Source organism: Chiloscyllium plagiosum, unplaced genomic scaffold (assembly GCF_037043375.1).
Source record: "Chiloscyllium plagiosum isolate Xiang-an unplaced genomic scaffold, Cpla_swu_hap1 HiC_scaffold_17, whole genome shotgun sequence".
Taxonomy (NCBI): Eukaryota; Metazoa; Chordata; class Chondrichthyes; order Orectolobiformes; family Hemiscylliidae; genus Chiloscyllium; species Chiloscyllium plagiosum.
Window position 1 is genome coordinate 31,161,603 of NW_028270155.1, and position 23,239 is coordinate 31,184,841.

Below are 23,239 nucleotides of genomic sequence, written 5' to 3' on the forward strand. Positions count from 1 at the left end.
AAGTGCAGACATGTGGGACTAGTTTAGTTTGAGATTATGGTCAGCACGGACTGATTAGACTGAATAATTTGTTTTTGTGCTGTATGACTATAGTATACTTATAAAAGTATGGTGCTGTAGCAACTGATTCCTTGGCGTTGGTTGCCTGGATGGAAGGTCAGTGTGCCAAACAGAGACACGGCACAAGAATTCTTAGAAGCATGGCATTCTAACCGAAACTATCAACAAATGCATTGACTTGGATCCCATTTACTATTCTCTCTCTCTCCTCCTCCTCCTCCTCCATCTTCTCCCCCCCCCCCCCCCGGAGAAAAAACAGGAAATGACATCACCAACCCAAGGAAACCCAAACATATAAATAAAAGCAGGAAACACCAGCAGTGCTTTGTCTGGAGACTCACTGAAGATGTTACCTAATATGGTGACAAAATATCTGAAAATGAACCTTTCAGCTGAGCGAGCAAACCTACATCCAGATTTTTAACATATGAAAGGAGTTGAGGTACTTAATTTTGAAAACTAGTTTGTACATTCAAAGGTACACTAATAATTTTTGCCATCCCATGAAAAGTGACCCACAAATTGTAAGTGGGTTTGGTATAAATTAACGTGCTGTATTTACCACCATCATAGCAATACTACTTTAACTTGGAATTGTGGTAATGTTACTACACTAGAAATCCATTGCTTTATGGTCATAGGTTCAAATATCACCCTAGTAAATGGAGGCATTAGAATTCAATAAAAATAGGGACCATAAAACTTATTCTAGTAATGGGAACTATGAAACCACCAATTGTTGTAAAAGGCATCTGGCTCACTAAGTTCTTTATGCGAGGGAACTGGCATCTTTACTAGAATTGACTCACACCCACTGCAATGTTGGTTGACTTTTAACTGTCCTCTGATGTAGCCTAGCAAACCACCCAGTTCAAGGAAGATTAGGGATGGACTACATATGCTGGTTTTGAGGCATGCTGCAAAACATAAGATTGCTGTTTTTCTGATATTACATTAATTAAAGTGCACACTGAATTTTTGCAGCATTATGCACAAAAATATTTGCTAATTAAAGCAGACATTAAACAAACTCAGGCACATTATTTGTGCTTCCAAAAAGAATTAAATAAATTTAATTCAACATATTTCATAAATGACTGTTGTGGCAATTATATTGTTAAGCATTATTTTCAAATACTTGTCCGAGAATTTTAATAATCAGAAAGAAGAGATCAACTTTGGAAATTACCAAACAAATAAGCTTGTTTGGTGCTATGAATGCAGAATGAGATTTATATAAAAGGGGAAACTTATAAAAACGAAGTTTGATGAAACAAAGCAAGGGAAAAAAAGTGAACTTAGTAAATTTGTTTATATTGAAGTTGCGTACACAGTAGATTTTAACCAAAGACAATCTGGCCTTAAAGCATTTCAGAGGAATATTTTTATACTAAATGAGGCAAGAGGCACATGTAGTTAAAAGGTATACAGTGTTAACTGGTAAACCATCTCCGTCTAGCAATATTAATATAAATATACTTTCGAAAGTAAACATTATACTTATGTAGGGTTACTGGTTCCAGAAAGTGTTTACAAGTGTTATATCCCTTCAGTGAGTACTGTTGATTTAAAAAAGTTCAACAATGAAAATCCTTTAACAACTTTTGTTGAATTTGCATTATACAAATAGTTTTATGATACAGTAACTGAAAACCCCATTATGCTCTAATTTTTCAGTAACTTAGTTGGAATGATTATTTCTTCTTAACAAACTTTTTTGATACAGCATTTGGATTGATCCTCCTCCTCCCAGCTCCAATTCTGTTGTCGCGAATGTTTAAGTTAGCAGCTCTGCTGTAAATGTCATTCTCCACAAAGGGAGAAATCCCAGCAATGTAATCTGGGTCAAAGACATTTGTCTTCTGTCTAGCCTTTTTGGATAGTCGTTGCTGAGGAAAGCTTTGATCTTCAGTCAAATGTGGATTATTGCCATGTTTCCCACCATGTGGTAATGGGAGAGAATACTATAAGACAAAAAAGAATTAACAGGATATTTATGACATAAATGCATCTTACCAGACAAGATATTTGCAATTTAAAGAGGATCACATGAGATGAATAAGAATAGTTTTTTCCAGTGCAATTTCAGTAATGATTTCACTAACATCTATGTTTCACTTTCAATTATATAAACTGCACCACCAACAAACAATCTTTGTAAGAGCATAAAGGGATGGAACAGAAGAAGTTTGTTACCATCACAAATTTGTGTCACATTCAATAATATAAATGTCAAGAAGCGACTAATTGGGTGTTTTGATGGTGGGTTTTTAAAAAAAAAAGAGCAACCTACCCTCAATCCTCGTGCATTCAACACTTTTGGGTTTTTTGAGAAATGCATGTGAATACTGCCATCTTCGCTTACAGTCACTGCAACCTTTTTCAGTGTCTTGTTACCACAGCTTGGGCAGAACATCTTGTTCATATTGGTTGTGGTCCTGGCCAACCAGAGAAAAACATTTACACAATACTGGTTTCCAACAATCTTCATTGTGCTTTCTGATTTTGGGAGCATTTCAGCATCAGTCCACACCCCAAATTTCCGTCCACAAACCATTGATTTGGAAACACATAGAAGCGTCTCATATGATAATAAAATAACATTCCTTAATTAATGTGAGATTCAAACTAAAGAACAACACTGATCCAGCGAGGATACAGAGCAGGTACTTTCACTATCTTTACTCAGCAACTACATGACATTGACTGTAGAGTGTCAGAGATTCAGAGAAAAAAACCTTTGACACTTAAAAATCCATTAAACTATTGCAATTAATAATGGATTTGGGTTAAATTTAGTCGAAGATTGATTGTTACTTGGCATAGGAGATTTTCATTTGGAACACTATGTTGGAAGTGGGGTTGAGGGTTTATTCTATGCTTCTGGAAGCTGTTCCATTTACCAAATGTCCTCAATTTTCCACATATCCTCTCAAAATGTTCAATTTCTTTCTTTATTAGTATGTATTACTTCAGCCGTTTCACCACCTCCTGATTTCCAATTAAGCACTCATCTATAGTCACAAGTGAGGTGCCAGAAAACTGGAGATTGGCTAACATGGTGCCACTGTTTAAGAAGGGCAGTGAGGACAAGCCAGGGAACTATAGACTAGTGAGCCTGACGTCAGCAGTGGGCAAGTTTTTGGAGTGAATCCTGAGGGACAGGATGTACATGTATTTGGAAAGGCAAGGACTGATTAGGGATGGTCAACATGGCTTTGTGAATGGGAAATCATGACTCAAAGTTGACTGAGTTTTTTTGAAGAAGTAACAAAGAGGTTTGATGAGGGCAGAGCAGTGCACGTGATCTTTATGGACTTCAGTAAGGCATTTGTAAAGGTTCCCCATGGGAGACTGGTTAGCAAGGTTAAATCTCATGGAATACAGGGAGAACTAACCATTTGGAGATAGAACTGGCTCAAAAGGGTGGTGGTGGAGTGTTGCTTTTCAGACTGGAGCCCTGTGACTAGTGGAATGCCACAAGGATTGGTGCTGGGTCCATTACTTTTCATCATTTATATAAATGATTTGGATGTGAGTATAAGAGGTATAGGTAGTAAGTTTGCAGATGACACCACAATTGGAGGTGTAGTGGACAGTGAAGGTTACCTCAGATTACAACAGGATCTTGACCAAATTAGCCAATGGGCTGAGAAGTGGCAAATGGAGTTTAATTCAGATAAATGCAAAGTGCAGCATTTTAGGAAAGCAAATCTTACCATGATTTATTCACTTAATGTTAAGGTCCTAGGGAGTGTTGCTGAACAAAGAGACCTTGGAGTGCAGGTTCATAGCTCCTTGAAAGTGGAGTCGCAGGTAGATAGGACAGTGAAGGCAGCACTTGGTATGCTTTCCTTTATTGGTCAGAGTATTGAGTACAGGAGTTGGGAGGTCATGTTACGGCTGTATAGGACATTGGTTAGGCCACTACTGGAATATTGTGTGCAATTCTGGTCTCCTTCCTATCGGAAGGATGGTGTGAAACTTGAAAGGGTTCAGAAAAGATTTTTACAAGGATGTTGCCAGGGTTGAGGATTTGAGCTGTCAGGTGAGGTTGAGTAGGCTGGGGCTGTTTTCCCTGGAGTGTCGGAGGTTAAGGGGGTGACCTTATAGAGGTTTATAAAATCATAAGGGGCATGGATAGGATAAATAGACAAAGTCTTTTCCCTGGGGTGGGGAGTCCAGAACTAGAGGGCATAGGTTTAGGGTGAGAGGGGAAAGATATAAAAGAGACCTAAGGGGCAATGTTTTCACGCAGAGGGTGGTACGTGTATGGAATGAGCTGTCAGAGGAGGTGGTGGAGGCTGGTACAATTGCAACATTTAAAATGCATCTGGATGGGTATATGAATAGGAAAGGTTTGGAGGGATATGGGCCAGGTGGGATTAGATTAGGTTGAGATATCTGGTCGAAGTTGGATAAAAGGGTCTGTTTCGATGTTGTATATCACTATGACTTTCTGGACTATCTTCTCTTATCTATATCTGCCCTTTTTTCAATATTATTCATCTGTAATATCTTCCAGTTAAGATAAAAGGTTCACATACATGACGTGAGCTCGGTTCTCCAAATGCTGGTCAATCTGCTGACAGCTTCTGATTTCCAACTGCAGTTTGTGCATCTTTGGCAGTAGGACCCGCATTTATCCACTGAATTACCCTTGTGATACCCAAGTTTTGATCATTGTGGTATAATTTCAGATTCTTGAAAAGCATTCCAATGTACATATGATCAATACTTACTTGAAACACGCATGGCACCGCAAAATGTAGTTTCGTGCTTGTTTTATAAGCATTCCTTTTAAAGAAATCACATGGAGCCCCATCTGAATAAGGACATTCTAAGAAATAAACAAAGGACTTGTTTATTTAGCATAGCACGTTATAAGATAGGCAAAAGTGACGGCCAACATACCTTTAGATTAATATAGAGCACAAGTCAATTGTTTAAGTGTGCGGCTCCTTTAAGTTTTGTGTGCAACTATCACAAATGGTAACTCAGAGGGGGTGGCTCTCATAGGGACTTTCCTGTTGCTGCAAAGTTTAGAAGGAATGTTGGCATTCCAATACTAAAATATAATTGTTCTAGTGATTTAGTAGACAGAAAACGCTGGCCAAGAAACCACAAAAAATAAAATGTGTAATAAAAATTTCAGTAATCACTATGTAAAATATGTGTACTTAGAATACTGTGACGATGCTGTCACTTTTAAAAAGGGTTATTTTGTCCTAATATGTTTTTTTTGAAGAGAGGTTGTAAAGGCAGAGATGCCAAAGTGGCTAGGCACCAGTCTGAATTCATAGTTTTTTTTGTTAAAAAACACAGTTTAACAATGGAAGGGGAGCGGCCAGTTCTCCCAGTTCAGTTCCAGTTTTTTTTAGCTGTAGCAGTCACAAGACGTGAGAGTATCAGAACAGTTGCTAGCTTCCGTTAAAGATTCCTAAATGACCTTCTCTGAAATCTCTCTCATTGCTCCCTTCTGGATTGGACTCCTGTCTGTAAGAACCTGTGTTTGAATTTACCTTTTTGCCAAGGGGTGTGTTTATGGGATGTTATTATATTGGAGCAGTTAGTTAAGATGGTGTAGAGATCGGTTAAGTTTTCCAATAGTTGTTATTCTAAATTCCACTTTCTTTTGTTCATATTTCAACCATAATGTTTACATAAATTCGCTTTTGCTTAAAGCCAAGTGGTTTGACCAGTTGCATCACACTTTCAACACTTCATATCTACCTTTAAAATAAGAAAATGTTAGGGTCGAGGCTACCTTCTTAAAAATACTCAGTGTTCTGGCCTGGTCCATAACAATACTAATGTAGTCACTGTATATCGGCACAAATTTCAGTGTGGTAATCTTTCTTCATCATTGTCACCTTTAATATCTCTACCCAAATCTTGAATTAATTTTATTTTTTTCCTTCAAATCAGCCATGATCTATTGAACGATGGAGCTGGTCACAGCCCACTACTGTTCCTAATTCATATGGTCACATTTGACTCTAGTGGGCTTTACTGCCACCTCTACTATTATTTGATGTTGGTACATTCATCAGTTCAGTCATATAACATGGAAACAGACCCTTCAGTCTAACCTGTCCCTGCTGATCAGACATCCTAAGCTGACCTAGACCCATTTGCTGTATTTGGCCCATAATCTTCTAAATCCTTCCTATTCATATACTCATCCAGATGCCTTTTAAATGTTCTAATTGCACTAGCCTCCAACATTTTCTTTGGCAACTCATTCCATACACACAATCTCTATCCATGCCCCTCATGATTTTATAAGTCTCTCTGAGGACATCCCTCAGACTCAATGACAAGCTTAAAATTGTTTTACAATTTTGCAACGATAACAGAGTAACATGGAGGCTTTTTGGCACGAGCATAACAATCAGGTTTTCTACTAAATAGAAACCTAAAGCAGGAAAAAAATCTATTACCTGCATGGAAAAATCTGTAGTCATACAACCAACTTTGACATTTGCCGTCATCTCAGAGCAGCCCATATCTTGGCGGATTTGCTGAATATTATTGGGTGTTATCCACCCATCGTCATCATCTTTTTCATCATCTCCTTTACTTTCATACGGTTCTTCTTGGCGTTGCTCAAGTGAAGTCCCACTTGAAGTACAGAAATTCTCTTTGTTCTATTAAGCAATACAGATTAGCACACCAGTTACTGGTAAGCAAATTACATTCAAAATATCTAGATTTGTTTCTCATTTACTAAGGAGAGTCTAAATTGTATGCTACCATTAATTTATTTAAAAAACATAATAAAACCAAAAGCTAAATACTGTTAAATTAAATGCTGAAAATGCTAAAATCGCTCAGTAGGTCAATGCTTCATATCAATGACTTGACATCAAACTACCAGCTTACCAAAAAGTCTTGTAGATCTTCTTCGATGCTTGGTAGTGGATTTCTCCAATAATGAAAGGTACTGAATTCTGATGCATCAGCCACAGGCACTTCACTAGAATGTTTTGTTCTACTTGGAGGGCAAGCTTCCTCTGATCCTAAAGAAAGTGAACAATCTTCCTTTGGGCAATCTTGTTCTGAATGCTGCTGCATAAAAATAATTTTCATTGTATTCATGTAAACATGTAAGTAACAAAACTGCTGAAAACAAAAAAATTCTAAATCACTATTTTCAACACTGGGAAGAAGAAGTGATATAGGTTTGACTGAATCAGCAAGTCAATGTAATTGCAACTGACTCAGATTCAAACAATTTCAGATTGAAACTAGAATGGATATGTTGACACTAGTAATACTACATTTTAGGTTGAAGTCTGTTTGCAGCAGCTAGCTGTTTTGATAAATTGACCAATCTTAAAATTCTATTTCTGCAATTTCTCCCTGCTCTTCAATGTCCTTTCCCCATTCTGAATGAGGTAACTAATTTGAATTTAGCAGTCTATGGACAGTTTTGTTCCACAAATCCAGAGAGATTATTTGAATGTGGAGGCCATAGCAGTGAAATAGGTTTCTGTCTTCACTCATCTTTAAACATAGAAGGTCTTTGTATTCTGGTGCCAAACACATTAGCCCTGTTTGAAGAAGCTAACTCAGCATTTTCAGGCAATCAAACCAAAGCCAGCTGGCCTGTGTGGTGGCTCTGTGTGTTACAATGGCAAGGGAGGTAGTTGTGAACTGCTTTATCACAAGAAATCCATAGATTAATCTGAAATAACAATCTATTCTAAACAACAATTATTTTGACTCAGTATTACGTTTCTCTCAACTGCCAACTTTTTGTTGTCTTCCTCTTCATTTCTCTTTGCCTCAGTTTCCATTTCCAGCTTCCAATTTTAATTAATGAGTCTTTTTTTGCAACCAGTAGGGTCTCTGCCTCAGAGTCAGAAGTTCCAGGTTCAAGTCCCACCCTAAGACTTGATGGTTAAGAAAAAGTGCATTTATAATGTGGACAAATGGACCGAGTAACAACTTGCAAAACCTTCTTACAAGAGATTCTCGGTCAGCTACGTGACAGAAAGAACACTGGACCCTGAACTGTTGCAATTCATAGATCCATACAATGTAATTTTTATCTCGTGGTGCAGTGCTAGCTTGCCTAGCTCTGAGCCACCAAGCCTGGGTGCAAATCCCACCTGTTCCAAATGTGTATCATAACATGTCTGAACAGACTGTTTAGAAATATGTATTAAATGCAAACAAAGAACTGCAGATTTGTAATTATCAGAAACAAAAACAGAAATAGCTAGAAATTCTCAGTTCTAAAGAAGGGTCTTGGATCTGGAACATTAACTGATTTCTCTCCAAAGATGCTGCCAGTCATACAGTCACAGAGATTTGCAGCACAGAAACAGACCCTTTAGTCCAAATCATCCGTGTCGATCAGATATCCTAACCTAAGCTAGACATATTTGTCAGCACTTGGCCCAGATCTCTCGAAACCCTTCCTATTCATATGCCCATCCAGATGCCTTTTAAATGTTGTAATTGTACCAGCCTCCACCATTTCCTCTGGCAGCTCATTCCATACACACACCACCCGCTGCATAAAAAAGCTGTCCCTTAGGTCTCTTTTAGATCTTTCCCATCTCACCCTAAACCTATGCCCTCTAGTTCTGGACTCCCCCACCCATGGGAAAAGACCTTGTTTATTTAGCCTATCCATGTCCCTCATGATTTTATAAATCTCTATAAGGTCACCCCTCAGCCTCCAACACTCAAGGAAAAACATCCCTAACCTATTTAACCTCTCCCTACAGCTGAAATCCTCCAACTCCAGCAACATCCTTGTAAGTCTTCTTGAATCCTTTCAAGTTTCACAACATCCTTCCGATAAGAGAGGGAGACCAGAGTTGTACACAATATTCCAAAAGTGGCCTAACTAATGTTAGTTAGTTAGAGGCGCAACACGACTTCCCAACTCCTATATGCAAAAAAGGCAACTATACTAAACACCTTCTTCACTATCCAAACTAGCTGCGACTCCACTTTCAAGGAACTATGAACCTGTACTCCAAGATCTCTTTGTTCAGCAACACTTCCCAGGACCTTACCATTAAGTGTATAAGTCCTGCTCTGATGTGCCTTTCCAAAAGAAAGCATCTCACATCACGCTGAGATTTCCAGCAATTTCTGCTTTTGTTTCATTTAAAAGTGTGTGCTGCCACAGCAACAACTCGGGTGAACAATTATACCACAGTGAGCAATATTTAGTTAATAGCTTAGTTACACACATTCAATACTAATGAGCATACATCTCACTCAAAAACTGTAGAAACATGTATATGTGAAGAGGAGTGTGTTGATTGTTGGCAAACAAATTCCAATTGGTAGAATTTTTTAGTTCTTTTGAACAGAAAGACTTACATATACTGCACTTGTTTAAACTCAACAAACAGGGCTCAACCATTCTCCGGTCTTTTTCTCATTTCTCTCATCTAATTAACATCTTGACCTATTTAATGTTTAAAAATGACTTGGTGTTTAACTGTCAATCAAATTCAGACTGATGCACTTTCTTTGAAAACATCCCTTTAACGACTAGTCAATCAAATGAGCAAAGTCCATTTGCCAAACAATCAGCACTCCCTGCTCAGATAGTATGAATACTGCTTCCTTGTTACACTGGTATTCTTGTGTATTGCCCTGATGGTTGTCAGATAAAAAAAACTTTGACAAAATCTGGTTTTTCTAGCAATACTCCGGTTCTTTCTTCACTGCTCTCTGGGAATTAGGAATACAGTATATACAAAACTGTCAACGGTAACTCCTAGAAATACAGTTCATAAATTCTTTACATGATTATAAACTGTGCATTTTTTTTTACCTTAGATGGCAGATGAAAGCCTGCTATGTCGATCAGTGACTCTGGGTGTCTTAAAGTGGTACTCACTTCAACCTAACCAAATAAAGCAAGAACAAATTGGATTTTCAAGAATTACCAATTTTGTTTGTTCCACTGGCAAGTACATCTATTTGATGTTTCTGTTGCACAAAATATTGGAAGAGAGACATATTTTTAACCACTGTTATATCAACACAGTAATTCTCTTCAGATTTTTGAAAAGCAACATGTACCAAATGCACACAGGCATTGGTCAATGTGTACAAGAAACTTAAATCCATGTTTCTGTTTCACACCTTTGATTTTGGCCTTAATTTTAATTTTTTCAAGTTCATTAACGGTATGTGGGCGTCATTGGCTAGGCCAGCTTTTAATGGCCTTCCCTAATTTCCCAGGTGGCAGTTAAGAATCAAGCACATTACTATGGGTTTTGGGTTACATGTAGGCTAGACCAGGTAAGGATGCCAGATTTCCTTTGCTAAAGGCTTTAGTGAACCAGATAGGTTTTCCAACAATTAACAATGGCCATCATTTGTCTTTCAGAGTTTATTGAATTCAAATTCCATCATTATCCATGGCAGGATTCGAACACGACAACCCAGACCATTACCTAGGTCTCTAGATTAACAGTCCAGCAATAATACCACTAGACCATTGCCTCCCAGCAACAGCTGGAGGAGAAACTTTTTAAAAATTGATTCTGCAAGCCTGTATGTTAGATTTCCACTTAAAATACTCAGCAAGGTTTATTGACTGAAGGATTAAAGGCCCAACTGGACTTTTCCTGCTCATCATATTCATATTGGATATCATTTTTAGAATCTCAAAATCATTTGCTATATTCAAATATAGGCAACATAGCTTAGCATTCTGCTAAATCTATTTGTGTACCCAGTATATGCTCCTCAAAACAAGTATCAGCTGTACAAAATGAAACAGTTCTATCCTGTGCAATCTCAGCTGATGGTAATAAATCAAGTCCCAAAGTGAAACCTGGCCAGATAGATCATAAGTTAATTTTTTGTGGTCAGCTATCTGGTGGCTAGTTAAGTGTATTCACACAAGGTTACATGAATGCGAAGAACACAAGATTATCACACACAGAAAAACAAAAGACAAAGCTATATATGACAGTTGAGAAAGATCTTAATAAAAAACAACATATTTAAGATCTTTCTTAAGTTAAACAAAATATTTTTGAGAAACAGGTTGAAATTTATGCTTACAGATACTTAAATCCTCGAGAAATATCACGCTTATCCAAACTCAAAATTCTCACTTAACAGGCTCTGTCTGATTCTCCTTCTTGGACTTTTGGGGTAACCTTACAATTTATTTCCAGTTCTGACAATTGGAAGACTTCTATGCAAATACTCACAGTTTCAAGGCACCCTGAACTATAAAACACTTTTGCTCGGATGACTGTTCTGCTAGGAAACTTAAACAGAACCTCTGATTCTTCTATTCTCAAGTCAAAAACTATAATTAGTGGCTCTGGGTCTGTTTTCTCCGCATGCAATAAATTTAGCAATGAAAACATTCCATAACTTCATAGTATAGGTATTCTGCTAGGCACTTGCCTGAATACATGCTTACTTGGAATTGACATATTTAAGTTATGTTCCAAATGACTTTGACTTTTCTTTCAAAAAAGGAAAAGGCTCCGTTGAACTGAAGGCAAAAGCCATTTGCCTCTACCTTACAAATCCAAATTTCAAATATAACAACAGTATTTTATACATCTTTATCACAGCAGTCATTTAAATGTACTACAATAAACTGCTCTATATTTTCCATAATATGGCTAAGTCTCTGCAGTCACTTTGTCTCAAATTGTTACTGGTCAGATAGTAATACAGACAGCCCATCAGCAAGTAATCTTCACATGACAAACTACTTACTTTTTGTGCAGGTTCTTTCTTCAAGTGGCCAATTCCCACAAATTCAGCTTCGAGCTGATATGTTAATGCCAGAACCTTAATGTCAGTTGCTGAGAGGCTGGGGTAATCTCCAGTTTTTTTGGAAAACTCAGTCACTGTGAAGACATTTTTTTAAACAAAAATTAAAATAATGTTTGAATCTTATGACCAAACTTGTGTTTGTACAATACATTTAACAAACTTAGGACTGCCCCTGATATAGTTGTATGTCAGCAAGTTCACCATTTGATCTCTATATAGCAAGGTTCCACAAACAGCAATGAGACTCTTTTGCTGACTTTGGTGCTCACAACCCTGGGAGAATTTCATGTCTTTCACCAAATAGAAATTTGGGATTTTTAAGTTTTATTGAAGTAGTGATTCTCAAAGTGTATCTGTGAGCATCCTCCAGATGATCTCTAAAATGCGTCTAAAACATAATTCACTGAAATGCAATCCCAGGGCTGAACCCATATGAGATTGGGTCAAAATCCTGATTCCCATGTAACCAGATAGTTTCTCACATGTGCAATATGGCATCGTTAGTGTAAGATATGAGAATGGAGTTTTAAAAGCAATATTTACACTACTGTTACAATATGTAACTGAGAGATTGATTTTCTAACAGGTGGGGCTGAACATAAATAAAATGAACTAGCTGAATGTGGAGCCCAGAATAAGGCTGACGCTTTCCAGCTTGAATCCAGATATTAACTCATTGGTATCTCAAAGGCAGTAGCATTCTGCCTGCTAATTCTGATGGAATTTTTTGTGTTGTCTATTAATGGCAAGTGGGCCTGTCCAGTGAATAGTCTGTGGGATCTTTTGCCTTCCTAAGTAATTCTCCACCAACCGGACACTGGCCTGTAGGGTTATGTGAAGCCACCTTCCAAGTAAGAGATTTGTCAGATTCTAGGTTGGATTACCCGATGGGGAGAGACTGAGGAGGCTGGTCATATATCCTCAAGAGTTCAGGATAGGTAAAGGTGAACTCATTGAAATATACAAGATTCTTAGATGGCCCAAATGGGTCTGGGTGAATGCAAGAAGGATGCTTCCTGTGGCTGCGCACAGGGAGGAGGGGGTTCTCAGAATAAGGGATAAGTTATTTGGGACAAAGGTCAGGAAAAAATGCCTTCAATTATCTGCCCCAAGAAGTTATAGAGGATCAGACATTGAGTACCAGTACGCCTAAAGATAGAAATTGATAAATTTCCTTATATTAAAAGATAACTGAGAATATGGAGATAGTGCAGGAAAATGGTGAGGCAAAATCAGAGTCTCAGTGAATGGGATAGCAGATTGAAAGGCCAAATGACCTACTTCTGCTCCTATTTAACTAAGTGCTTATTGGTTGGTTTTTGTATTGTTTTTAAGATTGATCAATTTCCATCTCGGGGAAGATGCTTCAAGTCCTAGCACTATCTGAACCAACAAACCTCTGCCACCAGATGCAGCCCTTCAATGCAAGTTCTGTTTCAATGACAAAGGGAGCTGCCTCAGATCAATAGTTAAGTGAGGCCTGTATCAGATGTTTGGTCTGCAAGACTGTCTTTAGTTTGGATTTGGAATACTGGTTGGTAACAGAACGAAGTCCAAATATTGATTCAGTGAGAAAAGGTGAGAATCTTTTAGTGAGAAGTGGTGAGTCTTTCATTGGGTTTTATCAGGACTAACAATGTCTCTATGATAGTGTGGGGTTAGTATCTAGTGATACATGGTGAAGACACGTAGCCAGACAAATTTTAAAAGGAACAATTTTATTTTCGGAATGGTCACTGAAGGGTGACTGGACCCAAAATGTTAATTCAGCTCTCTCTCCACAAATGCTGTCAGACCTGCTGAGTAATTCCATCAATTTCTTTCAGTGTTAATGAAGAACTACCTGCACTACATAATTCAAGAGTTTTCTTTCCTTCACTATAGAAATTAATTTTGCTAAAATCAAACAAAATAAGCAAAAACTTTAGCATGCATTTATAAAAGAAATGAAGGTTTTATCATTTATTTTACACAATAAAGCCCCCCGCCCCCTCCATATTTGGTGGGTGGTGGTGAGGGATGCTCAAACAACTCACCATGTCGAATATATTCGGGGAATGGTTCCTTAAAATGCAGCTGATACGGCAAAACTGCCAGTCTTCGCTTAGTTTCTTTATCTCGTATTTCATTCACAACTTCCTTTAATGTGTAGATGTTTTTTCCAAATTCCTAAAGTCAATAAGATTAACATGTATAATGCAAAAAACTAGCAACTTGGTTAATTTTGTTTTCAAAATCAAACATTGTTCATTCAGCTCATGCTCAAAGGAAACAATTAAATGTCTTAAATCATTTTGCTTAACACTTCCTTCAAAATCTGAGAGCTTAGAATTCAGTGAGTTTTGAGAAGATTTGTAGCTCAGGTTGAGGTTCTGGATGTAGGTTTGCTCACTGAACTGGGAGGTTCATTTCCAGACGCTTTGTCACCCTACTAGGTAACATCTTCAGTGGGTCTCAGGCGAAGCAGCATACATGATTCCTGCTTTCTATTTATATGTGTGGGCTTCTTTGGGTTGATGATGTTATTTCCTGTGGTGATATCATTTCCTGTTCTTTTTGTCAGGGTGATGGTAGATGAGGTCTACCTCAATGTGTTTGTTGATAGAGTTCCAACCGGAACAGGAAATGACATAATCACAGGAAATGGCATCACCAACCCAAAGACACCTAAACATATAAATAGAAAGCAGGAATCATGTGCACTGCTTCGCCTGAGGCCCATTGAAGATGTTACCTAGTAGGGTGACGAAATGTCTGGAAATGAACCTCCCAGCTCAACGAGCAAACTTACATCCAGCTTAGAACTCATTTCAAAATACCCTTTGTTGCAGATGAGTGGAGGGCAACATCAAGACAACTGATGACAGATTGACATGAGGGATCTCTGCGAAGAGAAGGGTGCTCTCAATGTCCATCTCAACTCTTCTCCCTCAACTATTATCAAACACAAATGCATCTCTTTTGCTATTTGTGCTACCTTGCTCTAAACAAATTAAATTCCACATTTGCTTAGGTGAACTTTTTCAAAGTTGCACATAGGACATGGCTAAATGCTTTACAATTGAAACATTTACAATTTTTTGCCAAAACATTTCTCCTTGACATTTTTTTTTTAAAGAAGATACTTGCTTTTTGTACCCCACCATCCCATTCTTGCATCCGTTTGTTTTTACTAAATTTCATGATTTATCACTATTTTGACATTTAGTTTAGAAAAACAGAATATTAGTTTTACTTGATTTCCAAGCAACAAGAAAGTTAAGGTAATACTCAGCAGGTCACAGAGCATCTATGGAGTGAGACAAAGAACTAATATTTCACACTGATGATCTTCCACGTTCTGATGAAAAAGACATCAACTTGAAACATTTAGCTCCACTCTTTTCCATATAGATCCTGCCAGACTTGCTGAGTATTTACAATATTTTGCGTTAGGATGTCTTTTTCCATTTTATCCTTTCTTATTGGTAGAGAATGAATAAATCACTGGTGTAGTCTGAACACAAACAAATGAACAAACACTACTAGCATTCATGCATTTACTCTCAACTTAAGTCCCATGTCATGTTAGACAACTTCCAACAAATTACAATATTTCAAATACATTTGGAAATTATGCAGAATTAATGGATTAGTATTTTTTCACTCAAAATTGAGTTATGACTTCATATCCTTCAAAAATCATGGTTTTGTTTTATTCATTCATGGGACGTGGGTGTCATTGGCTAGGCCAGTTTTTAATGCTTATCACCTGGTTACAATAGTGGTGAGCTGCTTTCTTGAACCATTGTAATTTTTAGGGCATCCAACACAGTGCCATTAGGAAAGAAATTCCAGGATTTTGACCTAATAGTGAAGGATTAATAGTACAGCTCCAAGTCAGGTAAGGTGCTCAGATAGTGGTGTTCCCCTGCATCTGCTACCTTTCTAGGTGGGAGAGATTGCAAATTTGGTAGGTGCTGTCAAAGGAGCCTTAGTGATAATTCCATATTGACATTCTACTCAGTAAACATCTGACTGTTCAGTAGTCTGATGACTAATTACATTGTATAATACCTAAACACTGAGTCTAGGATGAACTGATTTGCCAATTTTGAGTGCATGTCTGAAAACGCTATAAATTCCATCAGCATTTATAAGCAAATGGGAAAAGAAATGGTTTCATCTTACAGTCTGAGTGACAACATTATGCTCGTCATGTATCGCAGCTTACAGCAGACAATGCAAGCTTCCAAATGTAGATTCATTGAATTGTACAGCACAGAAATAGACCCTTTGGTCCAACTTGTTCATGCCAACCAGATATTCTAAATTAATCTACTCTCATTTGCCAGCATTTGGCTCATATCCCTCTCAACCCTTCCTATTCATGTACCCATCCAGATGCCTTTTAAATGTTTTAATTTTACCAGTTTCCACCACTTCCTCTGGCAGCTCATTCCATACATATACCACACTATCAAAAAGTTGAACCTTGGGTTCCTTTTGTATCTTTCCTCTCTCATCTTAAATCTATGCCATCTAGTTTTGGACTCCCCTACCCTTTGGAAAAAGGCCTTGGCTACTCACTCTATCCATGCCCTTCATGATTTTATAAACCTTTAATGTGACCCCTCAGCTTCCTACGCTCCAAGGAAAATAGCCCCAGACTATTCAGCCTCTCCCTATAGCTCAAATCCTCTAACGTCCTAGTCAAACTTTTCTGCACCCTTTCAGGTTTAATATCTTTCCTATAGGAGGGAGACCAGAATTGAATGCAATATTCCAGTAGTGGCCTAACCAATGACCTGTAGAGCTGCAAAATGACATCCTGTCTCCTATAGTCAATGCACTGACCAATAAGCTAAATGCCTTCTTCACTACCCTGAAAAATGTGTTGCTGGAAAAGCGCAGCTGGTCAGGCAGCATCCAAGGAGCAGGAGAATCGACGTTTCAGGCATAAGCCCTTCTTCAGGCTTATGCCCGTAACATCGATTCTCCTGCTCCTTGGATGCTGCCTGACCTGCTGCGCTTTTCCAGCAACACATTTTTCAGCTCTGATCTCTAGCATCTGCAGTCCTCACTTTCACCTTCTTCACTACCCTGTCTACCTTTGACTTTACCTTCAAGGAACTATGAGCCTGCACCCCAAGGTCTCTTTGTCTGGCAATACCTCCTAGGACCATACCATTAGTATATAATTCCTTCCCGATTTGCCTTCCAAAGTACAACACCTCACATATATCCAAATGAAACTGCAAACTTGTCAGAAGTCTAACTTTTAAAATGTGTCAGTTTTGTTTCTATTTCTTCATGCAAATCACAATCAATAGATTTATTATAGTAGCAAAATTAAAATGCTGTGCCCCACTTATTTGCATGTCATCCAGATTTGAGACACTAAGGGCTGCAGCCACATTAATCCATGAGTTTACTAGAAAGCAAGAGTGTGTGGACAGACTGGGACCAATTCTGATTCTCAGCTGAACCATTTGCCAAAACTTGGTATCTAAGTCATTCAAATGACAAAATACCATTCATGAGGAAACAATTAGTCTGGCATCCAAACAATTGTACATCAGGTGAAGTCAGCATTATGTGAGAATAAAATTTGGACGTTAAATGAAAATTCATATTTCACACAAAATGAGGCAATGTAAAATTGAGCTAGAATAAAAATAAACTGTCAATAACTTTATCTGAAGCCACCAGGTTACACATGTGGCAACAGAAGATTGAAAATAAATATCTTTTTCGATAAACTCTTTCATCTTATACCAGAATACTCTAAGGCACTTTTCAGCAATGGCTAATCAGTTGGATTCGGTAGCATGAACAGAACTAATAAATCAAAATCAGTAGTTTGGTTTGGAAAACTTTAAGATTAACAATGGGCTGTCGCTTGTATCTGACACCGGGCTGAAGATTTATGAAACTCAGCCAAGTGTACAAGTGAACCGAATAAATTACACTCACATATAACTCCAGTAGTTAGAAAATCGTCACCTGTTTCATGGATCGTCAGAAAAGGACATGTTTCTCAAATCCTTTTCTTTTTGATTTTTTTACTGGCTTGCTCACGTTGCCTTAATGTTAACGGTCACGTGTTTAGTAAGAAATTGCTACATTGAATGTTTCGGAACGTTCACAATTATGACGTAGCAAGATTCTAAACGAGAGATTGCAAAGGACAGGAAGAGACTGAGCTCAGTCAGTGCACCCAGGACCGGAGAACATACACAAACAAAACTGCCGGTTTTTGTTACCCTATCCACAAAAGCCCTTAGACATGGCTCACTGACCTGGAGCGGCGCGTTCTTTAAAAAAGCCCCGGCATCCGCGACAACATGCTCCACTGTAGAGACCGCCATCTTCCCTTCTAGCACTACCCAATCATCAGCAGCATTACTCAAACTATACTCTTGAATAAACTATCTGTTCATTGGTCAAAACAACAAGTCTAGGCAACCCAACAATTAAACATTGTCGTGTAGCTGTTTGTATTGGTGTTTGTTTTAAATGGACAAAAGTGGGGGTGTGGAATGAAATGTAACAAAAGAACGTAAACAGTATCCAAAAAGATTTATAAATGGTTTTGGTGTCCAGGAAGTTTAATTGAAGACACAAAATATTGCTTAATGGATCAGAATTATAAATATATTTTGACAGCACATTTATTTATTTAAATCGGCATTAAATTCAGACCAAAAAGTTATTTTTCAACTCTTGGAAAACGCATTTGTGATTAGTGTAATAAAAACAGAAAAAAAGAAAAACAAACTCAAATCTGGCAGCATCTGCGCAGAAAATTAAAATTTTAAGTCGAGTTTCTTTCATTGGAATGGGGTAAAAATTGAGATGCAATAGTAAATACGAGAAAAGGAGACGATGGGAAAAAAGTACAAAGGCACATTCTGTGATCGTGGAAGGCAGGAGAGATTAAATGACAAAAGATTTCACGGTGCAAGGACAGTTAAGGAGGAGTAATGCTAACACTAAATTAAAAAAAAACAAGTGAATCAGTGCTTCCGGTGGAGAAAAGTGTTGGTGTATTAATAATTAAAAAGAATGGGTATCGCATCTGCTGCCAAAAAGAGCTATAGGAATGGGAGACGGTGTTGAGAGTGACTGAAGAATCTATCACTCTATTGCACAAGAAATGGTTCCTTTGCAATGTTTAAAGTGAAGCAAAATATTCGTTTCCTGGTGGCACCTGGCATTTCGGACATCTCCTTGGTTGCCCACAATGTATTACGTTTCTAACTGTTTTCAGTTCTGATAGAAGATCATCGGTCAGAAACGATATCTCTGCTTCCCTGTCCTTACCTCACTGAACACCCTTTCCGGTACCGGCCCAATTCTACAATGATCCTTAAATTAAACGAAAACAAAATTCAGCGGATGCTGCAATTCTAAACTACAAAAGAAATTGCTGGAAAAAAACTCAGCAGATCAGGTAGCATAGAATAATAGAATCCCTACAGCTTGGAAACAGGCTCTTCGACCCAACAAGTTGAGGTTTGGAGCTGGGGTGGGTTGGGGAGGCTGGTGGGGTCCGCATTGGTGCCCTGGGGTTGGGGTGTTCTTCCTCCGGGCGTCGGGTGGTGGGGGAGCGGCGGTGGAGGAGACCCAGGACATATGCTACTTTCTGCCCACCCCCACCTTCTTCTCATTTATCTCTCCAACCTTCAGGCACTTTGCCTGTAGTCCTGATGGGGAGCTTTTGCCCGAAACGTCGATTTTCCTACTCCTCGGATGCTGCCTGAACTGCTGTGCTTTTCCAGCACCACTCTAATCCAACAAGTTCATACCGACCCTCCGAAGAGACCTTCCCAGACCCATTCCCTCTACCCGATCTTCCAAGTATCTTGGAGAGGGAACAGGTTAACTTGAAGTTCTGAAAAAGGGTAATTCCGGACTGTAAGCTCTGTTTCTCTCTTTTTTACAGATGCTACCAGCACTACTGATCTTCCCCAGTACTTTCTGCTTTTATTCGCCTTCTTTTATTTGGGGATGGGGTGCAAAGGTTGTTTCCTCGAACAGTTCTAAGGGTTCTGTCACAGTCTGCAGTTTCCGAGCACTCCTCCCTCCCATGCAGAGGGGGCGCTGTAACTGGAGGACCGCTGTGACGGTTCGCAGGCGGACGCTTTGAGTGACGCCATCAGCCTGCGCTGTGGTGTTTGTCGCTGTAAAGTTTTTTTGCTGTTGAGTTTCTAATTTTCAGGTGAAAGGAAATATAAGACTCGTCGGAAAGGGAAAAGCCCATGAATTCGCGGAAGTTGCTGGAATCAGGATGAAATTTGCAGGTAAAAGAAAGAGTAGCTAAAGAATGGGATCTTCCAGCCTGTTTTGCTGAAGTTTAGAAACCTGTGGGAAGAATCCAGTTTCCTGCTGGGCCTGACAGTGGTTTTACTTTTAAATTTGAGAAATGCTGCTTTTCTTTAGTTAAGGTTAGGGGATAGTGGTTGATCATTCTTTCAGTATACTGCATAAAGAAACTGGCTTGAGTGTTGTGATTTTTCTCTAAATGATGCTGACATCATTTAAAGGAGATCCCCCACGATGATCTCCTGATTACATTGTTTCTGGGCAAGCTGGACAGGGTAGTTTTGTATTGTAAAATCCAGGAAGGTACCATGCTTGATTTCTAATTTGTGCAAAACTGAATTGTTTGTAAGAGAGCACCATCATTGGCCTTAGAACATGCAAGAGAAAATTTAGCCTGATCTGCCTTTTTGATGGGGCATGCATATTGGTGACCTATGAGGACTGAATTTGAGGAAAAGCTAACTGACATTTACAGTGTCGCCTAACATGTTTGGCCACTTGTACCAGAGAATGACTGAGTGAATAGTGTGCACCGTAACTTTGTCTTCAAAAACCTGACATTTAGAGTCATCGAGATATATAGCATGAAAACAGACCCGTTGGTCTGACTCGTCCATTTCGTCCACATATCCTAAATAAATTGATCACTTCCATTTCCCAGTATTTGGTCTGTATCCCTCTAAACCCTTCCTATTCATATCACCTAACGAGATGCCTTTGTAAGAATTGAGCTGCAGAGAAAGTGTGAAGAATGGTACAATTGCAACATTTAAAAGGCATCTGGATGGGTATATGAATAGGAAGGGTTTACAGGGATATGGGTCAAGTGCTGACAAATGGGACTAGATTAGATTAGGAAACCTGGTTGGCATGACATTGAGTCTAAATGTTGTAATTGTACCACCCTCCACCACCTCCTCTGGAAGCTCAGTGCATACATACACCACCCTCTGTGTGAAAAAGTTGCCCTTGGGTCCATTTTAAATATTTCTCCTCTCAACTTTAAACCTATGACCTTTAGTTTTAGAGTTCCTCATGCCAGGGGCAATACCTTGTCCATGCCCCTCATGATTTTATAAACCTCAATAAGGTCAGTTCTCAGCTTCTGACGCTCGAGGGAAGATAGTCTATTGAGCCTCTCCCTAAAGCCAAACCCCCCCAACCCTGGCAACATCGTTGTAAATCTTTTCTGAACCCTTTCAAATTTCACAACATTATTCCTAAAGCAAGGAGACCAGGATTACATGCAGTATTCCAGTAGTGGCCTAACCAATGACCTCCCAAATCCCATACTCAGTGCACTGAGCAATAAAGGCAAGCATACCAAACACCACCTTCACTATCCTATCCACTCCACTTACAAGGAACTCTGAACCCTCATTTCAAGGTCTTTGTTCAGCAATGCTCCCCAGGGCTTTCCCACTTAGTGTATAAAGTCTTGCCCTGATATGCCTTTCCAAAATGCAGCACCTCACATTTATCTAAATTAAACTTCATCTGCCACTCAGCCTATTGGCCCATCTGAACAAGGTCCTGTTGTGCTCTCAGGTAACCTTCTTCATTGTCCACTATACCTCCAATTTTGGTGTAATCTGCAAGCTTACTAACCATAACTCCTATTTTCTTATCCCAATTATTTGTAGGACAAGAATGAACAATGTGTCATATAATTTTGAAGTGGAATAATTGGAAAGTATAATTTAGAAAGCAACAACCATTTGTCTTGATTTTATCACGTACAAGTTAGCACATTCAGATCTCTTAGGGCACGATAAAGTTCCAGAGCAATGGCTTTTTATCCTCCTCATCCGTTTATTTCTGCAATGTGTCAGGGTATCCTTGGTTATCTTCTGATTTTTCATCTACATGCTGCATCTTGATGGCTTCATCTGAAAATGTGCTTTAGTTTTCATATAAATGTTAACAATACTGAGCACTTAATCCATTTGCTCTGTTGGATTTGACACATTGCTTTTCCAATATCCATTTTAAATATTGAGAAGACCAATGTCATTATGTTTGGTACCTTGCACCAACTTCATCCCCTCTTGATTGTTAATATCTTATCATTCACAACCCTTTGGTTATATTTTAAACTTCAAGATGAGTTTCTGACCATGTATATGTTTCATCAAAAAGATTACGTACTTTTGTCTTTGTAACATCACCCATTTCCATCTCTGCTTCAGTTAATCTACTGTTTAGATATTCATCCTTACCTTTGTTACTGCTAGAGTTGTTTATTCAAATTGTCTCCTAGCTAACAGCCCTTGTTCCAACCTCAGCAAAACTCTGCAACTTATTTCCTAATACTGTTTTATGTTTTCACATCCATACAGTAACATTTAATTTTTAAACTCTAATCCTTGTTTTAATTATCATTGCAACCCCCACCCCCATTCTTATTTGTCAGCTGTGGATTATCTGGTAGTGGACTCATCTCTGAATCACAATGTTCTGGGCTAAAGTGCCATTCCAGTGCTTGAGCATGAAAACCTATGCTAACACTCCACTGCAGTACTGAGAGAACAATGCACAGTTGGAGATGCTGACTTTCAGATGAGATGTTAAACCAAGTCCCCCATTTGCTTTTTGTGTGAATGTGAAAGATCCCATGAACCTATTTCAAAGACATGGAGAGTTTTTTCCTTTGTCCTGGTTAATATTTATCTCTGTCAAATTAGTGAAAAGCAGGTTATCAGGTGATTATCAAATTGGTGTCTGTAGGAGTTTGCTGATTGCATACTGACTGTCATGTTTCCTACATTAAAACCATGTTTACACTTCAGTAAAGTACTTAATTGTCTGTCAAGTGCTTTGAAGATGCCGTACAAATGCAAATCTTTCATTTCCATCCTGATAATTTCTACCAATCCTCTTAAGATCTTTTGCACATCCCTGAATTTAATTGCTCCAGCACTGATGGCCTATGCTTTCAGCTGGATTAGTGGTGCTGGAAGAGCACAGCAATTCAGGCAGCATCCGAGGACAGGCAAAATCGATGTTTCGGGCAAAAGCCCTTCATTAGGAATAAAGGCAGAGAGCCTGAAGCGTGGAGAGATAAGGTAGAGGAGGGTGGGGGTGG

General features: G+C 38.7%; 2 protein-coding genes across 9 annotated transcripts in view; one reads left to right on the forward strand and one right to left on the reverse strand.

Moving 5' to 3' along the window:
• Window positions 1-1,353: 1,353 nt before the first annotated feature.
• Window positions 1,354-18,268, reverse strand: nob1 (NIN1 (RPN12) binding protein 1 homolog). Of its 4 annotated transcripts, none has more exons than XM_043706733.2 (9): window positions 18,129-18,268; window positions 13,884-14,016; window positions 11,788-11,921; window positions 9,869-9,940; window positions 6,946-7,128; window positions 6,504-6,710; window positions 4,803-4,900; window positions 2,354-2,498; window positions 1,354-2,024 (listed from the first exon to the last, which is right to left on the reverse strand). In XM_043706733.2, the coding sequence occupies exons 1-9, from the start codon at window positions 18,195-18,197 to the stop codon at window positions 1,755-1,757; spliced, it is 1,311 nt and encodes a 436-aa protein (XP_043562668.2). In that variant the 5' UTR covers window positions 18,198-18,268; the 3' UTR covers window positions 1,354-1,754. The 4 variants fall into 4 exon arrangements, with proteins under 4 accessions (XP_043562668.2, XP_043562667.2, XP_043562669.2 ...); XM_043706732.2 differs by having other exon boundaries at window positions 6,946-7,131; XM_043706734.2 differs by lacking the exon at window positions 18,129-18,268 and adding an exon at window positions 17,833-17,949 and having other exon boundaries at window positions 6,946-7,131.
• Window positions 18,269-20,008: 1,740 nt separating this feature from the next.
• The window catches only part of LOC122558312 (ataxin-1-like), a 43,944-nt gene continuing 40,713 nt past the window's right edge, over window positions 20,009-23,239 (forward strand). For 3 of the 5 annotated variants that reach the window (XM_043706736.2, XM_087995778.1, XM_087995777.1), the window contains exon 1: window positions 20,009-20,132. The gene's annotated coding sequence lies outside the window, so the exon portion shown is untranslated. The remainder of the gene's footprint in view (window positions 20,133-23,239) is intronic. The other 2 variants (XM_087995776.1, XM_087995779.1) reach the window with 2 other exon arrangements.